General features: G+C 38.8%; 1 protein-coding gene and 1 pseudogene across 1 annotated transcript in view; one reads left to right on the top strand and one right to left on the bottom strand.

Moving 5' to 3' along the window:
• The window catches only part of LOC127983821 (leucine-rich repeat and fibronectin type-III domain-containing protein 2-like), a 57403-nt gene extending 50859 nt beyond the window's left edge, over positions 1 to 6544 (top strand). The window contains exon 4 of the mRNA XM_052586170.1: positions 3977 to 6544. Within this exon, the coding sequence (XP_052442130.1) occupies positions 3977 to 4949 (973 nt within the window). The 3' untranslated portion in view covers positions 4950 to 6544. The remainder of the gene's footprint in view (positions 1 to 3976) is intronic.
• Positions 1 to 25193, bottom strand: part of LOC127983832 (uncharacterized) — a 329002-nt pseudogene that overhangs the window by 241511 nt on the left and 62298 nt on the right.

The following is a 25193-nucleotide window of genomic DNA, read 5'->3' on the forward strand; positions in this document are numbered from 1 at the left end:
GTGGCATCTTTAGAGTTGTGCCGGCGTCAGAGATAAATTATTGACTCGTTTCGACGTTCATAATGGTTCAACGAGCTGATCTGTGAAATGTTTTGAACAGCATCATGAGTAAATAAACTCACTGTGGCCAAGATTATGCTGTCATCACCAGCTGCAATGCAACGCGATTTCTAGCACAAGCAATATTTCTATCATCGCTTGAAGTAAAATCTCATAAAATCACTGCCTGCCAGAAAGGTGAGGCTGATATCCCTCTGTCTGCATGCTCTGTCAAACTCATAAGAGCATCAAATTGAGAGCACACACCTTGTGTTTTGATGATTTCAGTGATGGATCTCCAAATGGCATTTATATTAAGGCTTTCTTATTTCTTAGTCACTTATTCAGTTCCTGTATCTGAGTGCATGCTGCATCTAAATCATAATGCATATTATATGCATACATAATATTATAAATCAATAAAAAACATGTTTGCCACTTGGTGATTCGAAGCATCGAGGTCCCGTTGTCTCTGCCCAGAGTGTTCAGCATAATCGTTTTCTTCAACCATGGACACATTCGACCCTGTGGGAATTTACTTCAAAATACACAATCTTTTATTGCTGCTTTCATTGATATATTTTTTTCTACCAATTCACGCACACCTTTGGAAAATTTGACAAAATTACAGCTAAAATGAAACTCATACACCACTTAAATACAATGTTCAAGTAATATTTACCTTTTAAAATTACTGAAATGACTGATTGAATGATTGAAAACGATGAATAAATCAAATAAATATTGTCTTATAACAATACTGTTACAAAACAAGAATACATGGAATTATTTCCATTTATTCCATGTAATGCTGAAATATTTCCATGTATGGCAAACAGGACTTTATATTTTTCAGTATACTGGAAAATTTGCTTTGACAATGTTTGGCTATATTTCAATACATATAAAAACTGTATAGCAATGAAGTTAAAAACTGCACTGCATGTTTCATGTAATAGGTTTATTGAAAAACTCAGTATGCTTTCAGTATATAAATGATATATAATTCTTTATATTTTATATATTTATAAGTTAATATATTGATCATTCATATATAAGGAAATATATTTTCTTTGCATAAGGGTTGACGTCTGGATCTGAAACAAGAGCAAAACAATAAAATCTAAATATAAAACACATTTAGCTAAAATAAATGATGAAAGCACAATAGGGGAAAATTGTTTAGTGTGGCCTTCAAATAACAAAAAGAAAAATGTTGTAATGTGTTAGTTTTAATGAAAAAATCAAGGAGAGGTAGATAACGTCTTTGAAACCTGAGCTCTCAGACTGAAGAAGAAAAAGAAGAAAGGAAGAGCTGAAAGGAGGAGAGCCAGGATGAAGGCTTTATTTAATGAGCTCATGCTGATAGTTTACAGGAAATCTGAGAAGAGCGTCACCATTCATTCTGTTCTAATCAAACACAATTAACCTGTGCATGCCGACAGCCTAAAACGGATTAGCATTAGAGGTGGAGGAATATGAGAAAACGTTAACAACAAACCACACTGACGATAAATCAGTAGAGTGATCCAGCTCTAGCAAAGACTCCTAAAAGCAGCCGATGTTCACACGGCCTTCCGTTGAAACCTAAAACAATCTTCACAGAAATGAAATCTAGCTAGATTTAAAGGAAGAAAAGCCCTGGCATCCTGAAGCTAGCACGTTTATCCATGATGGAGGACCCTGGTTAAAGTAACAGGAGATGTTGTATGGGTGTATTAAAGGAGGTCCGCCTGTACACACGTCTCTAGTGCAGTACTGACTACTGCAGGCCTCAGACACACACACTCCTAAATAAACACTTCCCGCATTCTTACACTGTTTTTATGTTCTTGCACCATGGCTTAAGATGGTTTCTTTATCCATATACATCTGTGATATAGGATAGGCCATCTGCTCGTGGCAGCAGCACAGATGGGCAGAAGAAATAAAGCCAATTACTGTTAGCTGTCATCTCAGCAGGGAAGAACTCAAGTGAAGTTCACATAAAAATAAGAGCTGTCCAGTCGTGTTGAGAGGACAACTGAGCAACACTTTTGGATGTTTGACTACTAGCGTCAAATCTGCTCTAGTTTGTAGCTTCTTGTATGAATAGTTGATATCAAGATAAGAAGCATGCAAACAGAAAGAAATGAACATATATTTTATGCACAGACTTTTTTTTTTTTATTATTAATGTCAGCGTGTCCAGAAGTAATGAATGCAGTAACTCAAAGAACAATACAAAGCACTAATTGTGGATGTCAAATGCTTCATTTTTAACAAGATTTTTAACATGTAATTCATACCTCTAATATTGGCAAATCCAGTAACTACAGTAGGTCTTTCCCTAAAATGTTTTCTTGTTTTCCACAACCAGCAATCAATCAGAGTGGAACAAATCTCATTCAGACATTGCCCTCTTTGTGTGCAGTAAGCATCAGACGGCAGCAGTTTATGGAGAAAGAGCAAAAATAGTGCATTTGGGCTATTGACGTCACACGTCCACGTCCCAAGTGTGATCTAATGCTTGAAATCTAATCTGGCACATTTTTAAAATCTGATTTAAATTGGATTCTCAGCCACTGTGGTTTGGAATAATGTTGTGTGTGTGTGTGTGTGTGTGTGTGTGTGTGTGTGTGTGTGTGTTTCACATGCCTGATATCAGGTCAGATTTCAAGTAGTTTTTCATAATTTCAGATGACATGTCAGTGCAAAGTGCACTGTAGCATCTGCTGTTGTCTGAATTTCCTCTCGTTCCCTGCTCTGCATGAAAAAAGCATCTGCTAAATTAATAATGCTTTGGAAATATTGTAATTATGAGTTCTGGGCACTAAGAACAGGGTGGAAAACTATTTAGATCTGAAACATTGCAGAAACACTGATTTATAATAGATATAATCTGTATAGAAAGATCAGTGAATGGAAAGGCAAGTCAAAATCCAGCAGTTCTTCTGACAGTTTTTAGTTAGCTTTACTTAATTGTCTAAAAATATAGTTATCTTTACTATTCACATACATTTCCTTGCTTACTCAGAAACCCAAGTTAAGATTAATTTATTGGTGCAGTTATAAGTGCAGTTTTGTCAAAGAAGAAGATTTTTTTTTCATTCATTTCCTCCACTTCTGCGGTTCTCTTTCTCTAGTTGTATTCACTCATTTCCAAAAGTCATCTTGAATGTTAAATTCTCAGTACAACTGAAAAAAACTGAAGGAAATCACATAAACTGACTTTAACTGATGTTGATTTTCCTAAAATGTTTTTGTTTGAATTCGCCATTATAGTGATTAGTGCTCCCTTTGGTTGTGCACTTCATTAATATTATTAATATTAATTCCTTTCCTATAGCTGCAGCGATACAACATGAAAACAGTTATTTGCTTTCGAGGGAAGAGAGCTAGTAGCTTTTGGAGATGCCTGATTTCTAATTAATTCATTAGCTCGACTTTTTCTTAATACTTGTGTTAATCTCTTCCAATCGATCATGCTTGTCACACACAAACTTTAAATTTTACATTTAAATTGTATTTATTTTTATTAATTGAAACAATAACAAATTTATTTGCTCCTTTTGTTGTGCTACTGTTGGCACAAGACAGCAAATCTTGTGATTTGCACACAAAAAAGAAAAGAAAAAAACAGTAAAACAAAGCAACTGCATAATTTATTCATACTGCAATGCACTCTCAGAGTCAATCATTTTAGTAGCTATGCTAAGTCAAGAGTAAATCTAAAATAAGTTATCAAGTACCCCCTACAGTTATTATTTAGTTATTAGAACTCTTGTGTAAGTGAAATATACTAAGCATCTGTTAATACAACATACTTTTCCTATTTCACTTTTTAAGGCAACCTAACTAGATTTATCAGTGTAGTGAATACTGAACTTTCACAGTGTGGATATTGATTGAGATGATGTGAACGGTGTTAAATGAGTCTGTGGTTGTGTGTTTGCAGGATGATTCCTCCCTCCAGCAAGGCCTTCCATGTCACTAACCTGGTGTCTGGGACTCTGTATGACCTGTGTGTGCTGGCCGCCTGGGACGACTCGGCCACCACACTCACTGCCACTAATGTGGTGGGCTGTGTGCAGTTCTACACCAGGGACCTGTACCCGCAGTGTCAGTCTCTGCACGGGCAGCTGTTGGGCGGCACCATGATCCTGGTGGTGGGTGGCGTGATCGTGGCCACGCTGCTGGTGTTTATCGTCATCCTGATGGTGCGCTACAAGGCGGGGGACATCGGAGGGGGCAGCGAAACCCCTGTCAGCAAGCTGAGCAACGTCAGTGAGACGTACTCTCAGACCAACGGAGGGAGGCCGGGGCAGAACGGAGTGCCTCTGCTGGCACCCAAGCCCAAAGCCAGCATGCAGGATGAAGCGGTTGAATTCAAGTGCAGTTCGCTCCAGAGCAGCATGTCCTCTTCCTCCTCCTCTTCCTCCTCAGGTTCAGCAGATCCCACGTCCTACAGCCCCAACAGTGCCCTCGCCAACATCTGGAGGTCTGCGCCTCCTAGGCCTCGCACCAACTTAGACCAGCTTCTAGGGGCCTTCACATCGCTGGAGCTTCGGGGCCAGACCAAGGAGCCGCGATCACCTGAGGGCCCGGTAACTGCAGCTGCTGCTTCGGCCCCGGCTGGCCCGACTGACAAGGAGCCTCTGTTGGGCCGGACGCTGGACTCACGGCTTAGCAAGCTGCTCATGTTACCTCTGGACTCCAAACCCAAGAGGAGCCACTCGTTCGACATGGGTGACTTCACGGTGTCGACGGCACAGCAGCTGTGCTCGTACCCGCGCAGGATCAGCAGCATCTGGACTAAACGCAGTCTGTCGGTGAACGGCATGCTGCTGCAGTGTGACGAGGACAGGGACAGCTGCGGGAGCAAAGGCACCACTGAGAGCTCCGAGTGGGTTAAAGAGAGTACTGTTTAGGGGCCAGGACGCACAGGAAGAAAGATGATATAAACCCAATCATTCTTGACTCTGAATATGTTTTTTATTATTGCTATTCGTCTTGCATATCCAGAACAGATGCAGCATTCTGGGGGTGAATTCACAAAATGGTTGAACCTCTTCAAAACCGGTCAAATCTTGAACATGAAACATCTTGAAAATGCCTAATTTCTGAGTCAAGTAGGCTCATTGTAGATGGCACCTTCAGCCCAAAATATACAATGAGATATAGATGCGTGAGGTTTGGCATTCAGTGCGACATGCTAAATTTGTTATGTGCAGTGTACATCCGCCATCTGATTTTTGGAGGGTATTAGAGATCACAGATTTGGTTTAAAAGAGTTAAAAACAATACTTGTTATCGGCCATAACTTATGGGGAGAACGCATCTAATGCATTGTAATGTATTGAACTGGTGTCCGTCTGCATTGGCAATGTCAGTGAGACACAGAACTCTGATTAGCTGTTCAGCTTGATGCTCAAAAAAATAAAAAATAAACAGAAATCGATCAAAGCAAGCAAATCATGGTTTGTATATAGGCAGTCCTAGTTTCGGTTTCCCTTTTTGAATGATGAATATATTCCCTTGATTCCTGATGGTACAGTTATTTCCTCTCATGCAGACACAGACTGTACCTGCTAGTTTGTCATTGGCTGTAGGCTTGCAGTGTGTTCAAGCCCAATATTGTAGCCCAGACAAACAAGACCGCCAGCTTTAGTCGCCGCTAGTTCTTTGACGTCGGTTTGGTGGGTCAGGGCCTTTAGATGATCTGCACAAATCCTAAACCTGTGCAGGTGATGCGTCGGTGCTCGTGATTCATTCCTAGTGAATCCCCCCAGTCTGCTGTGCTGACTCATTGGTGTGTGTGTGTGTGTGTGTGTGACTTCTTTATGTCTTATTAGTGTCTGAATCAGACAGGTTGGAATAAATGGGGGATAAACTCTTGCGCTACTGTGGTTTTTCAAAACTGGTATAGAAACTGAAGCACATAGACAGAGGAAACTGTAGTAAAGTGCCATGCTAGCAGTTTCCCTGAAGAGCAGCATAAAAACTCTGTGAATATCTTAATGTGCTACACTGTAATGAATTTAAAAATGTATATATTTGTTATCTTGTTGGTCAAACGCTCCTCTTTCTTGATGAAAGAGACTTCCTGAACCTTCATTTATCTCACTCCCTTCAACTTCTCGTTTACTCATTCTTGAGAAATCATGTGTATGATTTCACTGAATCCTCAGATATTTGAAGCTGGCTGTTTACGTGTGTGTTTTTTTATTTATTTTTTATTTTTTTATTATTATTCCTGTATTTACGAAGGTGATGCAAAGACATGAGACATTAATAATGAAAAACGGCTGTGTGAAGATATCTTGAAACTTGTCTGTTGTGTTGTTTTAAGTCATGTAATAATATAAATTAACTTTATTTTGGCTAGTCCAGTGGTTCTCACACAGGGGCCGGTGTCCATTCGGGGGCCTCCACTAACTTTCAAGGGGGTGTGGGATGATGTAAAAACCATCAAAATGAATACACATTTTTTATATATTAAATCGATCTAAAATGCTTTTAAAAAGCTGTATTTGCTTTTCTTCCTAAATAACTAAAAATTTTATTCAATAACATACAATCTTTAGAATACTGTTTTGGTCAACTGGGGCTGTAGACTGAGAAAGGTGCAGAACCACTGGCTGTGTTCTTCTCATCAAATACAGCCAAAAGATCACTCCGGGTTCACTGATATTCATCCAGGTTCACATTCACACTGCAGAATGTGGTGTCACTCCTCTTCTGAGTGTTTCATCTGGTCATGTTCACACACAGTTTATCAACAGGAGTGACACCGCATTATACAGCCCAGTTCATTCCTGGAGGATTCAGCCAGCGACCGCTGCATTTATATGGAGTTCAGGAGGACACTGACGGCTCGTCTGAGGTGATGGAAATCACAGTGTATGAACTCATTCACAGTTTTTGATATGTATTTTTCTAGCTCTGTTCATAACCATGTTCAATTCCCATAGTCTCACAATGATTTTATAACTGTAGTCATTCAAGTTCACAGTAGATGTCAGAGCCTTGATCATATCTTCTGACACAATCTTTCAGAAGTACTCTAGTGGTGTATGGTGAGAGACTGCATCATTAGTCAAGTTATTTATATTGTAAGGGAAACAGGTCAATTTAGCTCAGAGGGAATCATGAAAGATTTTAAAGGGAATTGAACAGAATCACTGTTTCACGGCTGGTCACTGAACGAGCCGTTTAACATCAAATCTGCGCTGGATATTAATATCCAAACTATAGTGAAACACTATCAATTAGCACAGTAACAAGATCGGCAGTTTAAGATATTAACTTGTAAGCGCAAAACACAAGATACTTCTCTTTTCAATATGAATAAGGCTTTATTCGATAAATCTAAGACATATAAACTAATCTAACACATAAACGCACGCACACACACATTCACACAAGTTGCAGGAAGATTGAAAGTTAAATCCATAGATCTTATAATCATGATTACTATCATGGGTTTACATGTGTTGGTCAGGCTGTGCATCTCTTTTACTATCAATCTAGATTACTTGCCCCAAATTTGACAACCTCTTCTGAAATTGTCAATAATTGTTCTAATGGTGTTGATGCTGAAAACTGTTCTGTGAAAGAGTTGGTTGGTTATCTTGCTTCAGACTGTGGTGCTAGGAGTTGATTTACTACAATACTACAATACTACAATACTACAATATAGTGCATTTTACAATGCATATTGTGTCAAAGCAGCTTTGCAGTATTCAACGGGGAAATAAAATGTCAAAATACTGTCTTTATCCTCTGGCCCGAATAGACCAGCTGTTTAAATCTAGACTGCAGAAGAGTCAGATTGTGCAGAGGACCCATCTTCATCAGCCGTATTCTACGGCAGCCATATCACCCTGGAGCCCAAGACCGGTTTCCCACTGAAGCTAAGCAGGGTTGAGCTGGTCAGTACCTGGATGAGAGACCTCCTGAGAAAACTAGGTTGCTGCTGGAAGAGGTGCTAGTGAGGCCAGCAGGGGGTGCTCACCCTGTGGTCTGTGTGGGTCCTAGCGCCCCAGTGTAGTGACGGGGACACGATACTGTCAACAAGCACCATCCTTCAGATGAGACATTAAACTGAGGTCCTGACTCTCTGTGGTCAGTAAAAATCCCAGCATGTCTTTCGAATAGAGTAGAGGTGTGACCTCGGCATCCTGGCTCAATTCACCCATTGGCCTCCTAACAATCCCCATATCTGCTGATTGGCTTTATCACTCCGTCTCCTCTCCATCAGTGTGCGTGCGTGCACGCGTTCTGGCGCAATATGGCTGCCGTCGCATCACCCAGGTGGATGCTTCACACTGGTGGTGGATGAGGAGATACCCCCTGTCTATGTAAGCGCTTTGAGTGTCTAGAAAAGCGCTATATAAATCTAATGAATTATTATTATTATCATCAGAGAAATTAATGTTGAGACGGATCAAATCTGCTACGACGCATGGTCTGTGTACTTGAATGGCATGGTTTTGTTGGCATGATGTTCACATAATCATCAGATAACATAAATGGGTGGTCATTTTCCTTTTCCAGTTCACAGTTCTTAATACTAATTTTAATAATTTGTATCGGAGTCTTTCTAAAAGTCTCTGTTCCCATTTTGAAATGTCATGTCATTATAAAATTATGACCTTACCTGTCTAGTAGCAGCTTTATGAAATGGAAATAATAATAATCTCAATGAAAGCCAAATACAGTAATTCTTAAACATTTTTTAAAAAAATTCCCAATTTTGCAGAATTCACACATTCCACAGATTTCTTTTCTTTCATTTAAAAAATGAATTTTTTATTCATCATTTATACTGTAATAATAATTTAAATTGAAATAAAACTAAAAAAAAATTGTAACAAGTAAGACATTAAAAATAAGTATTATATTTTGCCACTGACAAAAATGATCAAAAAAGTATGTTGCTAACAAATGAGAACTATAATTGACTCATGAAATGTATAAGGTGGACAGGCAAATTCTGCCCAATGTTGTAAAATGACAGACTGTTCTTAAGTTAGTTGCTATATCTCCTCTGACTGATCCGGCTTAAGAACCAGAAGTTGCAGCTGACTTTATTTCCGTATGTTAATGTATTTCCATCTGAAAGGTAATATTTAAAAGAGGGCAGGGTCTATTTTAGCACTCCTCCTCTCATCTTGTTGGAGGGGAGGTTTAAGCATATTCTGCCCGAACCGTCAAACTGATGTCATCAGAGAAGAAACATCAATCCAGAGCGCAAGAAAATCTTCAGATTTAGATTAAAGATTACCAAAGAAAAAAAAAAAGTGAGACATTACAAATGACGTGAGGATGTGAGAAAGCAGCTCATTCCCTGTCAGAGGACTCTTGTGTCTGGACTGCGTCTCGTTGGGCAGCACACTGTGCAGTGTTTAGTAATCCTGACACTACACAACAACTCAGAGCACTGCGGGAAACAACCATTCTACTGACATGAAACCTGTGGAGACAGCGGAAAACGTGTTGTGAACGCAAAGAAATATAGTCAACTATTTTACTGTAAAAAAAAAAACCCTGTACATTTTACAGTAAATAAAAACGATAACTGTGGCTGTGAGAATTCTACCCAAAAAATACAGTAACAACATTTTAGTTTTCACAGTTTTACCTTAAATTCACAGTTAGATCCCATGAATTCATTACCTGATATTAGGTTAATATACCAATCTACTGGAGTGCTGAAATCTGTTTTGAACCTTTGTGATACACTGATAACCACCAAATGCAGGTGGTGATGAAAAAGTCACATGATGAACCAAAACAAACAGCTTTTAAATAATAACATGCTTTGAAGGTGCACAGTGTCTTTCCCACAAACACTAAACACCATCATGGTGACTCATTAAACCAAAATATGCAATAAACATTAATTTTACAACATTATATTTAACATACAATCCTAATAAACATAACAAATAAGAAAAAAATAAGAAGAAACATAGTTATTTCAAAGAAAAAACATAAAATTCAAACAAAATTTTAAATGCAACGCAGAGAATTCTGGGAGTTTTGGAATGTTTTTTCCATGTAAATTTTACAGTAAATTACTGTAAACCATTTAACAGGTTTGTAATGTAGCATTTTAAAAAAATGTTACCATTAAAATCACTGTCATTTCTTTACAGTGGATATTAAGTGTTCTTTTACTTTTTGGGCCAGTTAGGCCTTACTTGGAGGCATTAGCTTGTGCAGTGTAACATGATCTGATTTAGTGTTTGTGGATGTTACCATTAGTTTGTCTTCTCATCGAAGTGCTCCACTTCAGAAGTTGTGGATAGTCCATTAAATCCCCCGACAACTGATCATCAACCACCTGGATTTTGAGGAAGGTAAAAAGGAAATGAAATCATGTTATATGAATAAATCTAAATATTGATTAAACACTTCAATGAAACATAATAATGCACAATATAAAATGTCTCAACTCTTGGAATTAGGTAAACCTTTAAAAAACACATTTTTAGTTATGGATTCTGTGTATTTGTGCGCACATCCATGCATGCATTTACATACGTGCAGCCTTTAAACTGTGATTGCTTCCATGATTATACACGTGTGTAAGGGTGTAACTAAGACTATTAACATAAATTGTTCTTGAAATGAAATACATTATAAATAACTATTTAAAAACTTATTTTATTTCAGATAGTTTAGCAAGGCAACATTTTTCATTTTCATTTAGTTTAACTTGAGGTACTAAAATAAACTAAAACTGAAATAAATTTTTTTGAAAAACTGTATAGACAAAAATAATTTTTTTAAATTTGTTTAATTAAAATGATGTACAAAATGATTACATTTTGAACGAAAATAAAAACCAGAAAATATATAAAATGTTAAACTATTAAAATGCAAAATATGAATAAAAAGTTAATAGTATAATAGTATGGCAATGATTTAAACGTAGCACTGATGTGTGTTTAATATTCACAGCATAGACTAAATGCCCATAAGCAGTCACACCTACACTGCTGCAGCGGCTCCTCATGCCAGCAATAAGAGTCCACCGGTTTGATTCGGGGTTTAAGCTTTCAGCAAGAGACGCTCTGTCCTAGTAAAACCACCACAGATATAAACCTGCCAAACACACACAAATATAGTATGCACGATGTCCGTGACTAAAGCCTTTCACTTAACTGTTGCAGATTGTTCAGAAAAAACAAGGCTCAGTATATTTCATACGATATTCTGATTCTTATACTGAACAAAATTATAAACACAACATTGCCCCATTTTTCATGAGCTGAATTCAAAGATCTAAGACTTACCTATGTACACAAAAGGCCTATTTTTAATAATATTGTTCACAAATCTGTCTAAATCTGTGTTAGTGAGCACTTCTCCTAATAATAATCTATCCACCTCACAGGTGTGGCATACCAAGATGCTGTTTAGAAAGCATGATTATTGCACAGGTGTGCTTTAGGGTGGCCACAATAAAAGTCCATTCTAAAATGTGCAGTTTTATTGTATTGGGGGGTCCGAAAAACCAGTCAGTATCTGGTATGACCAACATTTGCCTCACACAGTGCAACACATCTCCCTAACTTACACTCACCTAAAGGATTATTAGGAACACCTGTTCAATTTCTCATTAATGCGATTATCTAATCAACCAATCACATGGCAGTTGCTTCAATGCATTTAGGGGTGTGGTCCTGGTCAAGACAATCTCCTGAACTCCAAACTGAATGTCAGAATGGGAAAGAAAGGTGATTTAAGCAATTTTGAGCGTGGCATGGTTGTTGGTGCCAGACGGCCGATCTGAGTATTTCACAATCTTCTCAGTTACTGGGATTTTCACGCAAAACCTTTTCTAGGGTTTACAAAGAATGGTGTGAAAAGGGAAAAACATCCAGTATGCAGCAGTCCTGTGGGCGAAAATGCCTTGTTGATGCTAGAGGTCAGAGGAGAATGGGCCGACTGATTCAAGCTGATAGAAGAGCAACTTTGACTGAAATAACCACTTGTTACAACCGAGGTATGCAGCAAAGCATTTGTGAAGCCACAACACGCACAACCTTGAGACGGATGGGCTACAACAGCAGAAGACCCCACCGGGTACCACTCATCTCCACTACAAATAGGAAAAAGAGGCTACAGTTTGAACAAGCTCACCAAAATTGGACAGTTGAAGACTGGAAAAATGTTGCCGGGTCTGATGAGTCTGGATTTCTGTTGAGACATTCAGATGGTGGAGTCAGAATTTGGAAAAGAAATGAGAACATGGATCCAGCATACCTTGTTACCAATGTGCAGGCTGGTGGTGGTGGTGTAATGGTGTGGGGGATGTTTTCTTGGCACACTTTAGGTCCCTTAGTGCTAATTGGGCATCGTTTAAATGCCACAACCTATCTGAGCATTGTTTCTGACCATGTCCATCCCTTTATGACCACCATGTACCCATCCTCTGATGGCTACTTCCAGCAGGATAATGCACCATGTCACAAAGCTCGAATAATTTCAAATTGGTTTCTTGAACATGACAATGAGTTCACTGTACTAAAATGGCCCCCACAGTCACCAGATCTCAACCCAATAGTGCATTTTTGGTATGTGGTGGAACGGGAGCTTCATGCCCTGGATGTGCATCCCACAAATCTCCATCAACTGCAAGATGCTATCCTATCAATATGGGCCAAGATTTCTAAAGAATGCTTTCAGCACCTTGTTGAATCAATGCCACGTATAATTAAGGCAGTTCTGAACGCGAAAGGGGGTCAAACAAAGTATTAGTATGGTGTTCCTAATAATCCTTTAGGTGGGTGTAGAGTTGATCAGGTTGTTGATTGTGGCCTGTGGAATGTTGATTCACTCCTCTTCAACGGCTGTGTGAAGTTGCTGGGTATTGGCAGGAACTGGAACACGCTGTCATATACGCTGATTCAGAGCATCCCAAACATGCTCAATGGGTAACATGTCTGGTGAGTATGCTGGCCATGCATGAGAACTGGGATGTGTTCAGCTTCCAGGAATTGTGTACAGATCCTTGCAACATGGGGCCGTGCATTATCATGCTGCCACATTAGGTGATGGTCGTGGATGAATGTCACAAAAATGGGCCTCAGGATCTCTTCATGGTATCTCTGTGCATTCAAAATGCCATCAATAAAACACACCTGTGTTTTTTTCCATAACATATGTCTACCCATACCATAACCCCACCGCCACCATGGGCCACTTGATCCACAGCATTGACATTAGCAAGTCTTAGATCTTTGAGTTCAGCTCATGAAAAATGGGGGCAAAAACAAAAGTGTTGCGTTTATAATTTTGTTCAGTGTATTTGCTGTATTCTCATAAAATAGTCCACCATTTGTGCATTTCAGCTGTCCTACTGGTGGAGGCTCTAGAGTGAGGTGGCGCTGACATCACTCCTCTGTTCTGTGTCATTCATGCATGCAGTCAGTGTCCACTGGTTCGTGTTGGGATTGTAGGGTTCTGCTGAACTGAGCCTTTCGTTCCGATCAAAGCCACCCATGGCATAAATGAGCCCGTCCAGAACAGCAACACTAACATAACATCGCCGTTCATACATGGGACCCACCTACAACATCAGAGATCATTTTTTAAATGGACTGTAAAGTAATAATGTGCTTTAAAAAAAACATGCATGAAGGTTACACTTTGGTCCAAAGATGATATTATATCCACATCACAGTTATTATAGTTAACTAAAGCTAAAGCCATAAAAAGTCATTGCATGAAATAAAGTAAAAATGTGGAAGTAAAAAAAAAATAATCTAAACTTTGTAACAGTCACCGCCTGTCACAAGATCTTTTAGGACTGGTGGGTGCTATTTTCTTCCTAGCCACTAGGAGGATGCTAGAGGGCACATGGTATGGGATAAAACACGAAGCATCAGAGTAAGTGCTAAGGTCTGTTTGATGATGCCATATGGTTGTTTCTTTCCAATCCTGTTTGAGAAAATGATTGTTGCCTGCTCAGACGTAAGTTAAATTGTTTGTGTGAAATGTTTGGGGGAACGGATGGGGAATCTATTTAGTAATTGATATGTGTGATGTGTTTCTTGTAGAGGATTGGTTTGGGGATGTAGCTATTGTTCCTCAGGTGTGGATGTAGCTATGTGATGGGACCAAAACAAACCCTGCTTATATTAACTGTGAAGGATGTGAGTGAGTTGATGCGAACTGGAATGCAAATTGAGAGAGATTTTGAAGAAGGGAAACGGTATTGGAGAGAGGTTAATGCCGAAAACCAGAAAATAAAATCTCCATGTGAATGAGATTTGCTTTCTAAGTTAAATCCGTCGTCAACTCACCTTATACAACCTTTGAAAAGTGAATCTCATTTAAAGACCCTGACGTTACCCCTGTTGATCGGAGGAAGATACTCTCAAGCCCTGGTGGATACTGGAAGCTCACTAAATCTGATACAGGAGTCCTGTTGGATGCATCTGGGACATAAAGAACAGCTAAAATCAAGTCGTGGTCAAACTTTTAGTCAAGCCAATAGGCAAGTATTGCCTGCGATGGGAAAATGGGGTTGTGAAGAATGCATTAAGTTGAATTGTTTGTCATGAAAGATGAGGATCTCACAATACCCCTGGTGTTAGGTTTTGGATTTTCGAGCAGCCTCTGGAATTAAGTTGAACGTTGGTAATGTTCTGTATACTTTACCTGCTACCAGTGATTATCAAGAAGTATTTTCTTTCTTGACTCCTCCTGTGACTGATACATTGCTGTCATTGTTAATTGTCTTACCTATTCCAGAAGAAAGATTTTGTTGATTTCAGAGGGTTTAATGCCAAAACTATGCCTCAGATCCAGGACATCCTTGAGTCAGTGCACGGAGCGGCATGTTTTAGTACCCTCGGTCTTAAAAGTGGATATTGGCAGGTGGAGATGGACAAGGAAAGCATTCCTAAAACGGCATTCGTGACACAATCCGGACTATATGAATTTTTACCATTACCCTTTGGCCTTAAAAACTCAGCAGCCTCATTCCAACGTCTTATGGAGTTTGTGTTAAAGAAGCAGAAGGGAAAAAACTGCTTTGTCTATACGGATGATATTGTAGTGTACTCACAATCTGAGCAAGAGCATCTTTTTCATCTGAGAAAAGTGTTGCAGTGCTTGCTCAAGGCAGGGTTAACTCTGAATCTTCAAAAGTGCAACTCGATGCAGAAGTCATTGAAATTTCTTGGACATGTGATTTCCGCTGAAGGAATAAAAACTGATCAAGACAAGGTCAATGCTGTTAGACATTTCCCTGTACCAAAGTCTCTGAAGGAAGTGCAAAGATTTCTGGGTATGGCAGGCTTGTACCACAGATTTGTTCCAAATTTCTCAGAGAAGGTTGCACCATTGCATGCACTGAAAAAGAAAGGAGCTACTCGGATGTGGACCATTACCGACCATGCTGCACTTACCTGGGTTTTCACCCATCCAAAACGTTCATCTAGGTTGATACTCTGGGGCATTTGTCTGCAAGAATTAGAATTTGTCAAGTACAGAAAAGGGCAATGTAATGTTGTGCCAGACACCCTGTCCAGCAGCTTCACTGAGTTGGCATCACTTCATCTACTCACTCCGTAAAAGTCTAAGGATTCTTCAAACGCCTTTGCAACTTTTCCTATAGAATGGTCAGATATTGACAAAGCCCAACGAGAGGATACAGAAATTCAAAAGCTTATGGCTGAAGTACAGTCAACCTCTATTACTGACCATAATCGTATACATTATGTTGCGACGAATGGTTTTCTTTTTAGAAACCTATATCAAGGACCGGAAGCTGCAACTGGTTGTTCCTACTACTTTGAGAGCTGAATTTCTGAAATATGCTCACGGCAATCCCTTGAGTGGACATCTCGGCAGACTCAAGATGTTGTTAAGATTAGTGGATGTATGCTACTGGCCAACAATACGGTCTGATGTATGGAAGCATTGTAATGAGTGCCAGGTATGTCAAAAGTACAAACCGACCGTTTCAAAATTAGCTGGCCACATGCAGTCAACCCAGGTATTGGAACCTGGGCATATGCTGGGTATTGACCTCATGGGGCCGTTCCCTAGAAGTCCGAAGCAGAATGAACGTCTGCACAAAATGGGTAGAAATGTTTCCATTGTGGGTGGCTAATGCTCCACAAATTTTGCATATTCTGGTGGAAGAAGTTTTCAACAGATGGGGCACTCCCCAGTATTTAGTGTCTGACCGAGGAACTCAATTCATCTCACAGCTTATCAGTTTAATGTGTAAACAATGGAATGTCATCCAGAAACTCACTACTACTGCGCATCCTCAGACTAATTTGACTGAACGAGTAAATCGAACACTCAAAACTATGATTGCCTCATATGTGCAAGACCATCATCGCCAGTGGGACAGATGGTTAGCCGAATTTCAGTTTGCTATCAATACGGCGTGGCAAGAAAGTACTGGTTTCACCCCACCCGAAGTCATACTAGGTCGCAAGTTGAAGGGACCTATGGAGAGAGCTGTTCTTAGATCTCCTGACCCAAACAGTCCAGCTTACCCTATCCTGGAAATGTCAGAAGAACTAATTCAAACTGTGCAAAGGAATGTTGAGAGGGCCCAGAGCAAACAACGCAAGTACTATAATCTTCATAGGAGACAAATTTACTTTCAAGTAGGAGATTTGGTATGGGTTCGTACACATCCTCTTTCGCGTGCTGATGATGGTTTTATGGCTAAACTGGCGGCCATATGGAAAGGTCCTGCTAAGGTGATTAAAAATATTGGACCTGTTAACTACTCCATTGCATTTATGGATCAGCCAGAGCAGGTAGATACTTTCCATGTACAGAATTTGAAACTGTATTTTGGCAGTATAGGAACAGTGCTAACGTGAGGGGATGGATATGTAACAGTCACCACCTGTCACAGGATCTTTTAGGACTGGTGGGTGCTATTTTCGGATTTTTCGGATGCGAGAGGGCACATGGTATGGGATAAAACAGGAAGCATCAGAGTAAGTGCTAAGGTCTGTTTGATGATGCCATATGGTTGTTTGCTAACTATCTTTCCAATCCTGTTTGAGAAATTGATTGTTTCCTGCTCAGATGTAAGTTAAATTGTTTGTGTGAAATGTTTGGGGGAACGGATGGGGAATCTATTTAGTAATTGATGTGTGTGATGTGTTTCTTTTAGAGGATTGGTTTGGGGATGTAGCTATTGTTCCTCAGGTGTGGATGTAGCTACGTGATGGGACCAAAACAAACCCTGCTTACTGGAGCACTTGTGTGATTCCTTTGAAGAGAGAAATAACGACTCACCAAACAACTAAGCATTGGACATCCTCTTACTTCATCATGGTCCACCTTGGCCTCTACAGATAAGACTGACCTTTTTCACTTTTTTAACTACTGAGGCTTGTGGACCTCGGATGACTGTGTTGGACATTCCGATACACCCATATGTATATATAAGGGCATGATTGGAAATAATGAATTGATCGCTGTATAACAAGTGTATGTTTTGTGATATATTGGGTTTTGGTTGAAAAGGAATGGGTGAAACTTTGAATTATATGAAGAAAGTAACATTGCACTTGTGGGTGGAAGTGTTTATTTTAGATATTGTATATGATATCATGATAAACTGTGAAATATAACAAGTTGAGAGAGCCCTCTGTTATGAACACTAAAATGCTGATTAAAATCATTCTAGATGCTGGCAGTGTGCAAATCTACATCTGTCTGCAGGAATTTTAAAATTAAATTTTTAGCATTTTCAAGACCTTTTTTAAGACCTGCAAAAAATAATTTAAAATAAATTAATACCATATGAGCAGGGTAGGGCAATATCTATGATATCATATTAAACTGTAATTATTTACTGTAATGATTTAATTACAGTTGAGATACAGGTTTTCACAAAAACAAAAATATATCTACGGTATTTTCCGGACTATAAGTCAAACTTTTTTCATAGTTTGGCTGGTCCTGTGACTTAAAGTCAGGTGCGACATGACAATATCATATTCCCTCTAGTCCACCTTTGACCTCCGCTTGGCACAGAACACACCCTCACATTCACAGAATGGCAGAGAGACCACATTTACATGTATATATGCACCAAAATGATGCTAAAAGAACTTATGAGCAACTTTCACTTCTATGCATAACTCTATATCATGTGTATAACCCACACATTTGACTATCATGTCCTAATCACTTATTGTGCATATATTTTGAATAACTATTGAATAGTTTTTAGGATTATATTTATGTTGGATATGTATGAGTTTGAAAAAAATTATCCTTTATCTATCATCCTATACTTTATCTATCAATCAATACTTTGTAAAATATGGTATATTCTAGTTATAGAAATCATGTCAAAATTATACTCTGCAAGAGCAGGAAAATTCGGACCATGTAACTGATAAGATAACATGTTGATTTATGTATTGGGAGGAGAAACATAGTTGCATGCCTACCTGAGATGATGTCTAATCGGTCAAGACACCATTTAGGATATGTCCATATGCCCAGTTTAAAAACTCAGGACGAAATCAAATTATGCTTTTTGCCTTGTCGGCTTTTAACCACCGCTTTTTTTCATCACTTTTTGCTTCATGCTCTTAGCCATGCTTTTGAGAAAATCAACCTAGGCTCATCAAACTTTACTCTTTTCTTTCTTTTACTTTAGTTTCTTTTCTTTTCCATTGAGAGTTTTGTGTTCTGAGGTAAGTTTTGCAACAAAGCCGCATCTCTGTTCACCTCGAGTCTATGACTGCCGCAGAACTGAAACCAGCCTACAAATTTGCAAATTCAGCCAACCTCCAGTCATTGGCTTCCAAAGATGTCACTTCAATGACTACAGATATCCTTAAAAACCTGATAAGTGAGGTTAACTCAAACTGTTTGAGGAAACCAATTGACTTAAACCATTTAAGTTATAAAACTAATAGTTGTGATTACTCTTAACTTAATTCAGTTTACTTCACTAAAAGAAGATATACGTTGCAATTAAGTAATTAAATAGTTCACCCAAAAATCTAAATTATGTCATTAATAACTCACCCTTATGTTGTTCCAATCATGTAAGACCTCCTTTTATCTTCAGAACACAGTTTAAGATATTTTAGATTTAGTCCGAGAGCTCTCAGTCCCTCCATTGAAGCTGTGTGTACGGTCTACTGTCCATGTCCAGAAAGGTAAGAAAAACATCATCAAAGTAGTCCATGTGACATCAGAGGGTCCGTTAGAATATTCTGAAGCATCGAAAAACATTTTGGTCCAAAAATAGCAAAAACTAAGACTTTATTCAGCATTGTCTTCTCTTCCATGTCTGTGTGAGAGAGTTCTAAACAAATCAGTCTGGATATCTTGTTCATTAATCCACAAATGACTTAAGCTGTTAACTTTTTTAATGTGGCTGACACTCCCTCTGAGTTCAATCAAACCAATATCCCGAAGTAATTCATTTACTCAAACAGTACACTGACTGAACTGATGTGAAGAGAAACATAAAGATGAATAACGAGCCCAACCAGATAACGAACAACATACTGACTCGTTCTTGAGTCATATTTTGTCTTATGTCAAACAGGACATGCAAATTTACCATATAATGTATTTTTGTAATGTCTGCACCAAGGAGGTCTAATCATATATTTTGTCTTGTGTCCAAATAGGGTGTGCAGTTGCACCATATACTAGAACCCTTTACTCTCTGCACATTCCATTCTCAGGCAGGCCTCTACACAAAAGCAAATGCATGATTATAACAGCAGAATAACTCGATACATAAATAGCTAGATTCACATTGATTATACTTGATTAGTTCACATAATAGACCAATAAAAATATTCTTCATTCCCCTCTTTGAGACTAAGTAAGTCTCGCCATCATTTGTTATTACCTAGAGCGCAGTTTCACAATTCTCATCAGTTATCATACTTGACTAGGATGGAGTAAAAGATCCAGTCTCCCTAACCCCACATTAAAAATAAAACAATGTTATAAGAGTTTGAAATTGGTTCAGCACTTGCCTGTGGTTGTCACAGTTATGTAGAATCCAAGAGGAATAAACATCAAAATATAAAGAATGTAACATCACAAAAATAGCATAGTTGATATTCAGTCCAGATCTTTTGTGCACTGTAGAGGCCATTTTGGTTACCCTCAAAAATCAATTTCCCATCATATTGACATCTTTGAATTTCCATTTGCTAAGCTGTGGCTTTGACTACTGACCTTAATAAAGGAAGTACACGGTAAAATAGTAATCCTCCTGTCAATGATGCAATTCCAAAAAACATTCCCAATTTAGTTATTAACTATGCTCCCCATGCTCCTAACTTTGGATCAAACCGATCTCACATTTTATTATCTTTTCCAACATTTGCTTTATCTACTATTCTTAGCCTTTTCAATTTGATCATTACTTCACTAAAAGTATTATTTGGTACATAAATACAGCATTGTTCCCCAAACATAACCCATACTTTCCTTCTTCAGTTTACAAATGATCTAGAGCTATACTATTTCTCTTGTCCTTCTGCTTGTTGCATCCAATTGCTCTCCTTTAAATGTTAAAGTCTTATCAATATAATTAATGAATCTTTGCTTAGTGTACTGTATGTAATTAATCCATTCTCTCATTTATATTTTCTTTTTGTAATTTAAATGAATACTGATTCAAACCTTAATGTAACTTCGTCTCTTGTATTAAATTAGTTTATGCCTTTTGGTTGACCAATTTAATTTATATAATCTGCAGGGTCTTTTTCATCAGCTTTTTTTTATTCTAGTTTTTTTTTTCTTAATTTGTTGTTTCCTCTTCTAGAGACAATTTATGTGTCAGCATAACCCTGGTAGATAATCCTGATTCATTTTCTGGTAATGTTGACAAGAGGCCTTATTCTAATCCTTACTCTAATGCATTATACAGTATGTCTGCTAATACAATATCAATTTCATCAATTATAGTTGGTGGGCCCACATCTGCACCCAAGTATTTTGATCTTGTTAGCAGTCCCATCATTCTCTCATTCCATCTTCACCAGGGAGACTCTTTGCGAGTCGTTGCAATGGTCTTTCCCTCGTTGGCAAGGGTGGGTCGTTACTAGCACGCCCTTCATCCATCACTTCATGCTGTGTGGAGTTGTTGAAGCTGGTTGGCATATATTAAGGTTAGAGATGTGAACTCAGGTGTCACTCTGTAACTGTTTTGCTGATTAATGTAAGGCTGTCCCTTGAGATCATAACTGCACACTCACTGGTTCACAGTGTTGGGCAGTAGCGTCGCTACATGCAGCGAAGCTACTAGTTTAACTACATTTCTCAGTAGCTTGGTCTTAGCTTCGCTGCTTTCTGAATCAAATAGCTTTTCAGTAGCGAAGCTCTTTTTTTATTTTACCAAGTAGTGTGGTAGCTTCCACACAAGCTACATTTTCCCAAGCATTTCTGAAGCTAAAACTCAAATTGGGAAATACAACTGCTAAGATCGCTGTAAGACGCGACGGCGCTACTTCATCTTGTACGTGTTTACGGTGGATAGCAAGCAACCATCTTAATGATGCATTACCGCCACCTTCTGCTCCGGATGGTACCACTCCTTGGCCAGTCACGCAAAAAATTACTTGATGAAATGATGGCATAGGATGAGGTCGGAGAACAGTTAATCTCGAGGAGTGAGTCGCCGTGGCCGTACCTCGACAAGTACATGACACTGACCGAGAATGTCCATTGAACTAAACAATTACACCTGCCTATCTGTTTGACTGACAGTTTTAAGCACTGGGATAGCATTGACTTGTAATAAAACGTGTTCAACATAAAAATGTAATTTTAAAAGTAGCTTAGATGTAGCAAGCTACTGTTGATGTAGCTTAGCTTGCTACATTTCCCAGGGTGGTAGCTTCAGTGTAGTGAAGCTTCATTTACTGTAGAGTAACTGGTAGCTTAGCTCACTACATTTTCCAAGTAGCTTGCCCTACACTGCTGGTTCACTTTGATGGAGCGAAGCATTCATTGGTCTTACTAGAACTGCTGTCACCTGTGAATGGAAAATTTCAGAGTTTTTTGTTAGCATGCTAATTTTCTCATCTTGCTAGTCATCCTTCTTGGTATGACCTGTGGAAATGTAATGTGGGTTGAGGGCTGTCTTGGCCCCTTTTTGATCTCTCACAAATCAAGTGCTGTCATTACAATGAGAAAAGAGTGAATGCCCATTTTCTATAATATAATTAAGAATTTGGTTTTACTCCATTATCGTTACCATCCTTACTACTTTTTAATTCATTTCAATTTTATTCTCAACAATTTGCTAGTTTAGTTATCTGTTTGTTTTATAAACGGAGTTCCACTATATTACTGGATAATTTCCTAGGCCAATCTTGCTCGGTAGCATAGGCCTTTTGACCTGGAAAACACTCAACCCACCTTATTTGTTTACAGTCAAAACGACAATATTTTATCCTTTTGACACAATCAGCTCCATAATGTTATGCTGAAAAGAAAGTTAGATGTGGGGTGGACAGAACAAGCTTGCTCTGCTCTGCCTTTCCATGTTATACGCTGCACATGTGTGGCACTTTTTTTCTTTCTGTCACAACAAAGATCTAGGTACTGACCAGGAAACTTAACCAAATTCATCCATGGTCATTATTTTACTGGGCCCACATTCAAATTGGTATACAGCTGTTTTGGCAAACTGATGGAATTTCTTCAGTGTCTCGTTAGATACTCTCGTTCATATCATATAACACCATCATTCATACTTTTTCACATCCTTTCAAACCCCCTTTTGGCCAAAAAGACACACACATATATATACACACACACAAACATATATATATATATATATATATATATATATATATATATATATATATATATATATATATATATATCTTCTTTCCGTGTTTTTTTATGATTTCTCCTCAAACTGCCTGGCAGGTAGTTGATTGCTTCCAGCTGTACCTGCTTACCAATCAAGAGAGAGTCCGAATAAAAGCAGAGCTCCAGCTAACAGAGAGGAGAGAACGTACTGTATCCCCAAGAGCTTTCTCCAGAGCGTTGCCTGTGTTTTGCCCAGCCTGTTGTCTCAGTTGGTGGTTGTTGAGCTGCTTAGTGTTCTGTTTTGGCTATTGTAGTAGTTTTGTTTCTTTATTCATTGTGATATTCTTTAATACTTACCTTTTTTTATTTTAGTTAGTTTGTAGTTGCTATTATTACCATCTCTTTTAGCGGCTACTTTAATGTTTGCCTACTTGTGTTTTGTTATTGTTGATTTGGAAGCTGTAGGGAGGTGGATGCCATTTCTGTTTAACCCTGTTTTCTCCTGTTTTGGGCTAGGAAGGGAGCTAGGGTATAAAACTGTTATTTGTTTTCTTTTTCTTTGTTAGTATAGTTACAGGTCATTAATTCCAGTTAGCTTGTTTTGTTTGTTGTTTTGGCCTTATTCTCTCCTGAAGTTAATGCTTCCTTTCTTTTTTTGTACGTGTTCCATGAGCTGTAAAATAATAAAATCTTTTTCTGGACAACTTGTTGCTTGTGGTGCTGTGGCAGGACTCAGAGCAACACTCTTTAAAATATTTTACTTTTGTTGCATCCACATTTACCCCTAGACATATGCTGGACGTAACAATTGGGGGCTCGTCCATTCATTCAATTATTTTGTGGAACATTAGTTCATTTTTCTTAACCTAATTTTTTTGTTATTGGGTGTTACGTTTTTCAGCAGCTTCGAACTTGTGTGGGTGAGGTAGTGTATACATTTTGATTTGGTTAAGTTTACTTTGTCTCCGACAGTGGAAGAGTTTGACAGGTGTAGAAAAAAAGATCTGATTGTGATTAGAGTTTTTTTTAAATATTCCTGTCAGCAAGGAGGCAAAGAAACAGCATATCAAAGATGAGTTGTACCGAAAGCTTGTTCAAGAAGGTATTTTGCTAATAGATCCTAACGTGGGTGGGGAAGCTATGGTAGAACAGTCGATTTCTCCTAGTAAATGTGGTGATGCAAGTTCTGTTCCTTTGACTGCACTTCGTTTAAAAGAATTAGAGCTTGAGCTCAAGAAGCAGGAGTATGAAACTCCTCGGTTAAAGTTGAGAGCTCTAGAAATTGAGGCAGATCGAGATATTAAGCTTCGAAAGTTGGATCTCGACGCTCCGACTCCTCATAGTAGGCCGACTCCTTTGCCTAGGTCTCGTCCTCCCTCAGACAGTGCTTTTGCACCAGTAGAAACGGCGTTTGATGTGAGTAGGTATGTGAGATTGGTCCCTCCCTTTCGTGAAGGTGAAGTGGATGCATACTTCGTAGCATTTGAGCGTATTGCCACAAAATTGAACTGGCCAAAGGATTTGTGGGCTCTTTTGGTGCAGAGCAATATTGCTGGCAAAGCTCAAGATGCATGTGCGGCATTGCCAGTTGAGAGTTCGTTAGATTATGATGCTGTTAAATCCGCTGTGCTCCGTGCCTATGAATTAGTCCCTGAAGTGTACAGGCAGAAGTTTAGGCTGTGTTCGAAGCTGCCTAACTAAACTTTTACTGAGTTCGCAAGGGTAAAGCGGGTACTGTTTGATAAGTGGTGCTTCGCAAGCAGGGTCATGGCTTTTGAAGAACTTAACTGACAGACGTGACATGAGCATATGAACCTAGATACAGCAGTTTTCATGCCCGGCCAAAAAAAATGTCTGGCAATTCGATGATATGTCTTCGTGACACCCAAGTGTCCTGAACACACATTCATGGGCCAATTTCAAAATCTGATTACGGTATGCCTCAGGTAACACAATTCGGAACACAGTCAAAAATTCTGCATCTGTGGCACGTGGTCTCCACCAACGCATGAGAACATCATCCCAAAAATAACCAAATGTTATCTGAGGGATTACGGTCTTGTCCACAGTACCACCAATACATGTAGCAAGTGATGGATCAGAACGTTGTTCAGCAGCTAACTGGGTTCTATTCACTTTTAAAGGGAGTTTACCTTCACTACTCATGCCACTTAATTCTGACGAAACAGGACTGATATAGAGCTCACTCTCTAAAGTCTGTGGGGAAGACAGAAAGGAATCAGAGATATCGATCACATTTTCAAACTTCTGTGATTGAGCACGAGTTACGGCGCATGCCGGAAAAGTAGTAGAATGTTGCATTAGGCTGTTTAGAGCAGACAAAATAAGGATCTTCAGACACA

Source organism: Carassius gibelio, chromosome B20, assembly GCF_023724105.1.
Source record: "Carassius gibelio isolate Cgi1373 ecotype wild population from Czech Republic chromosome B20, carGib1.2-hapl.c, whole genome shotgun sequence".
NCBI lineage: Eukaryota > Metazoa > Chordata > Actinopteri > Cypriniformes > Cyprinidae > Carassius > Carassius gibelio.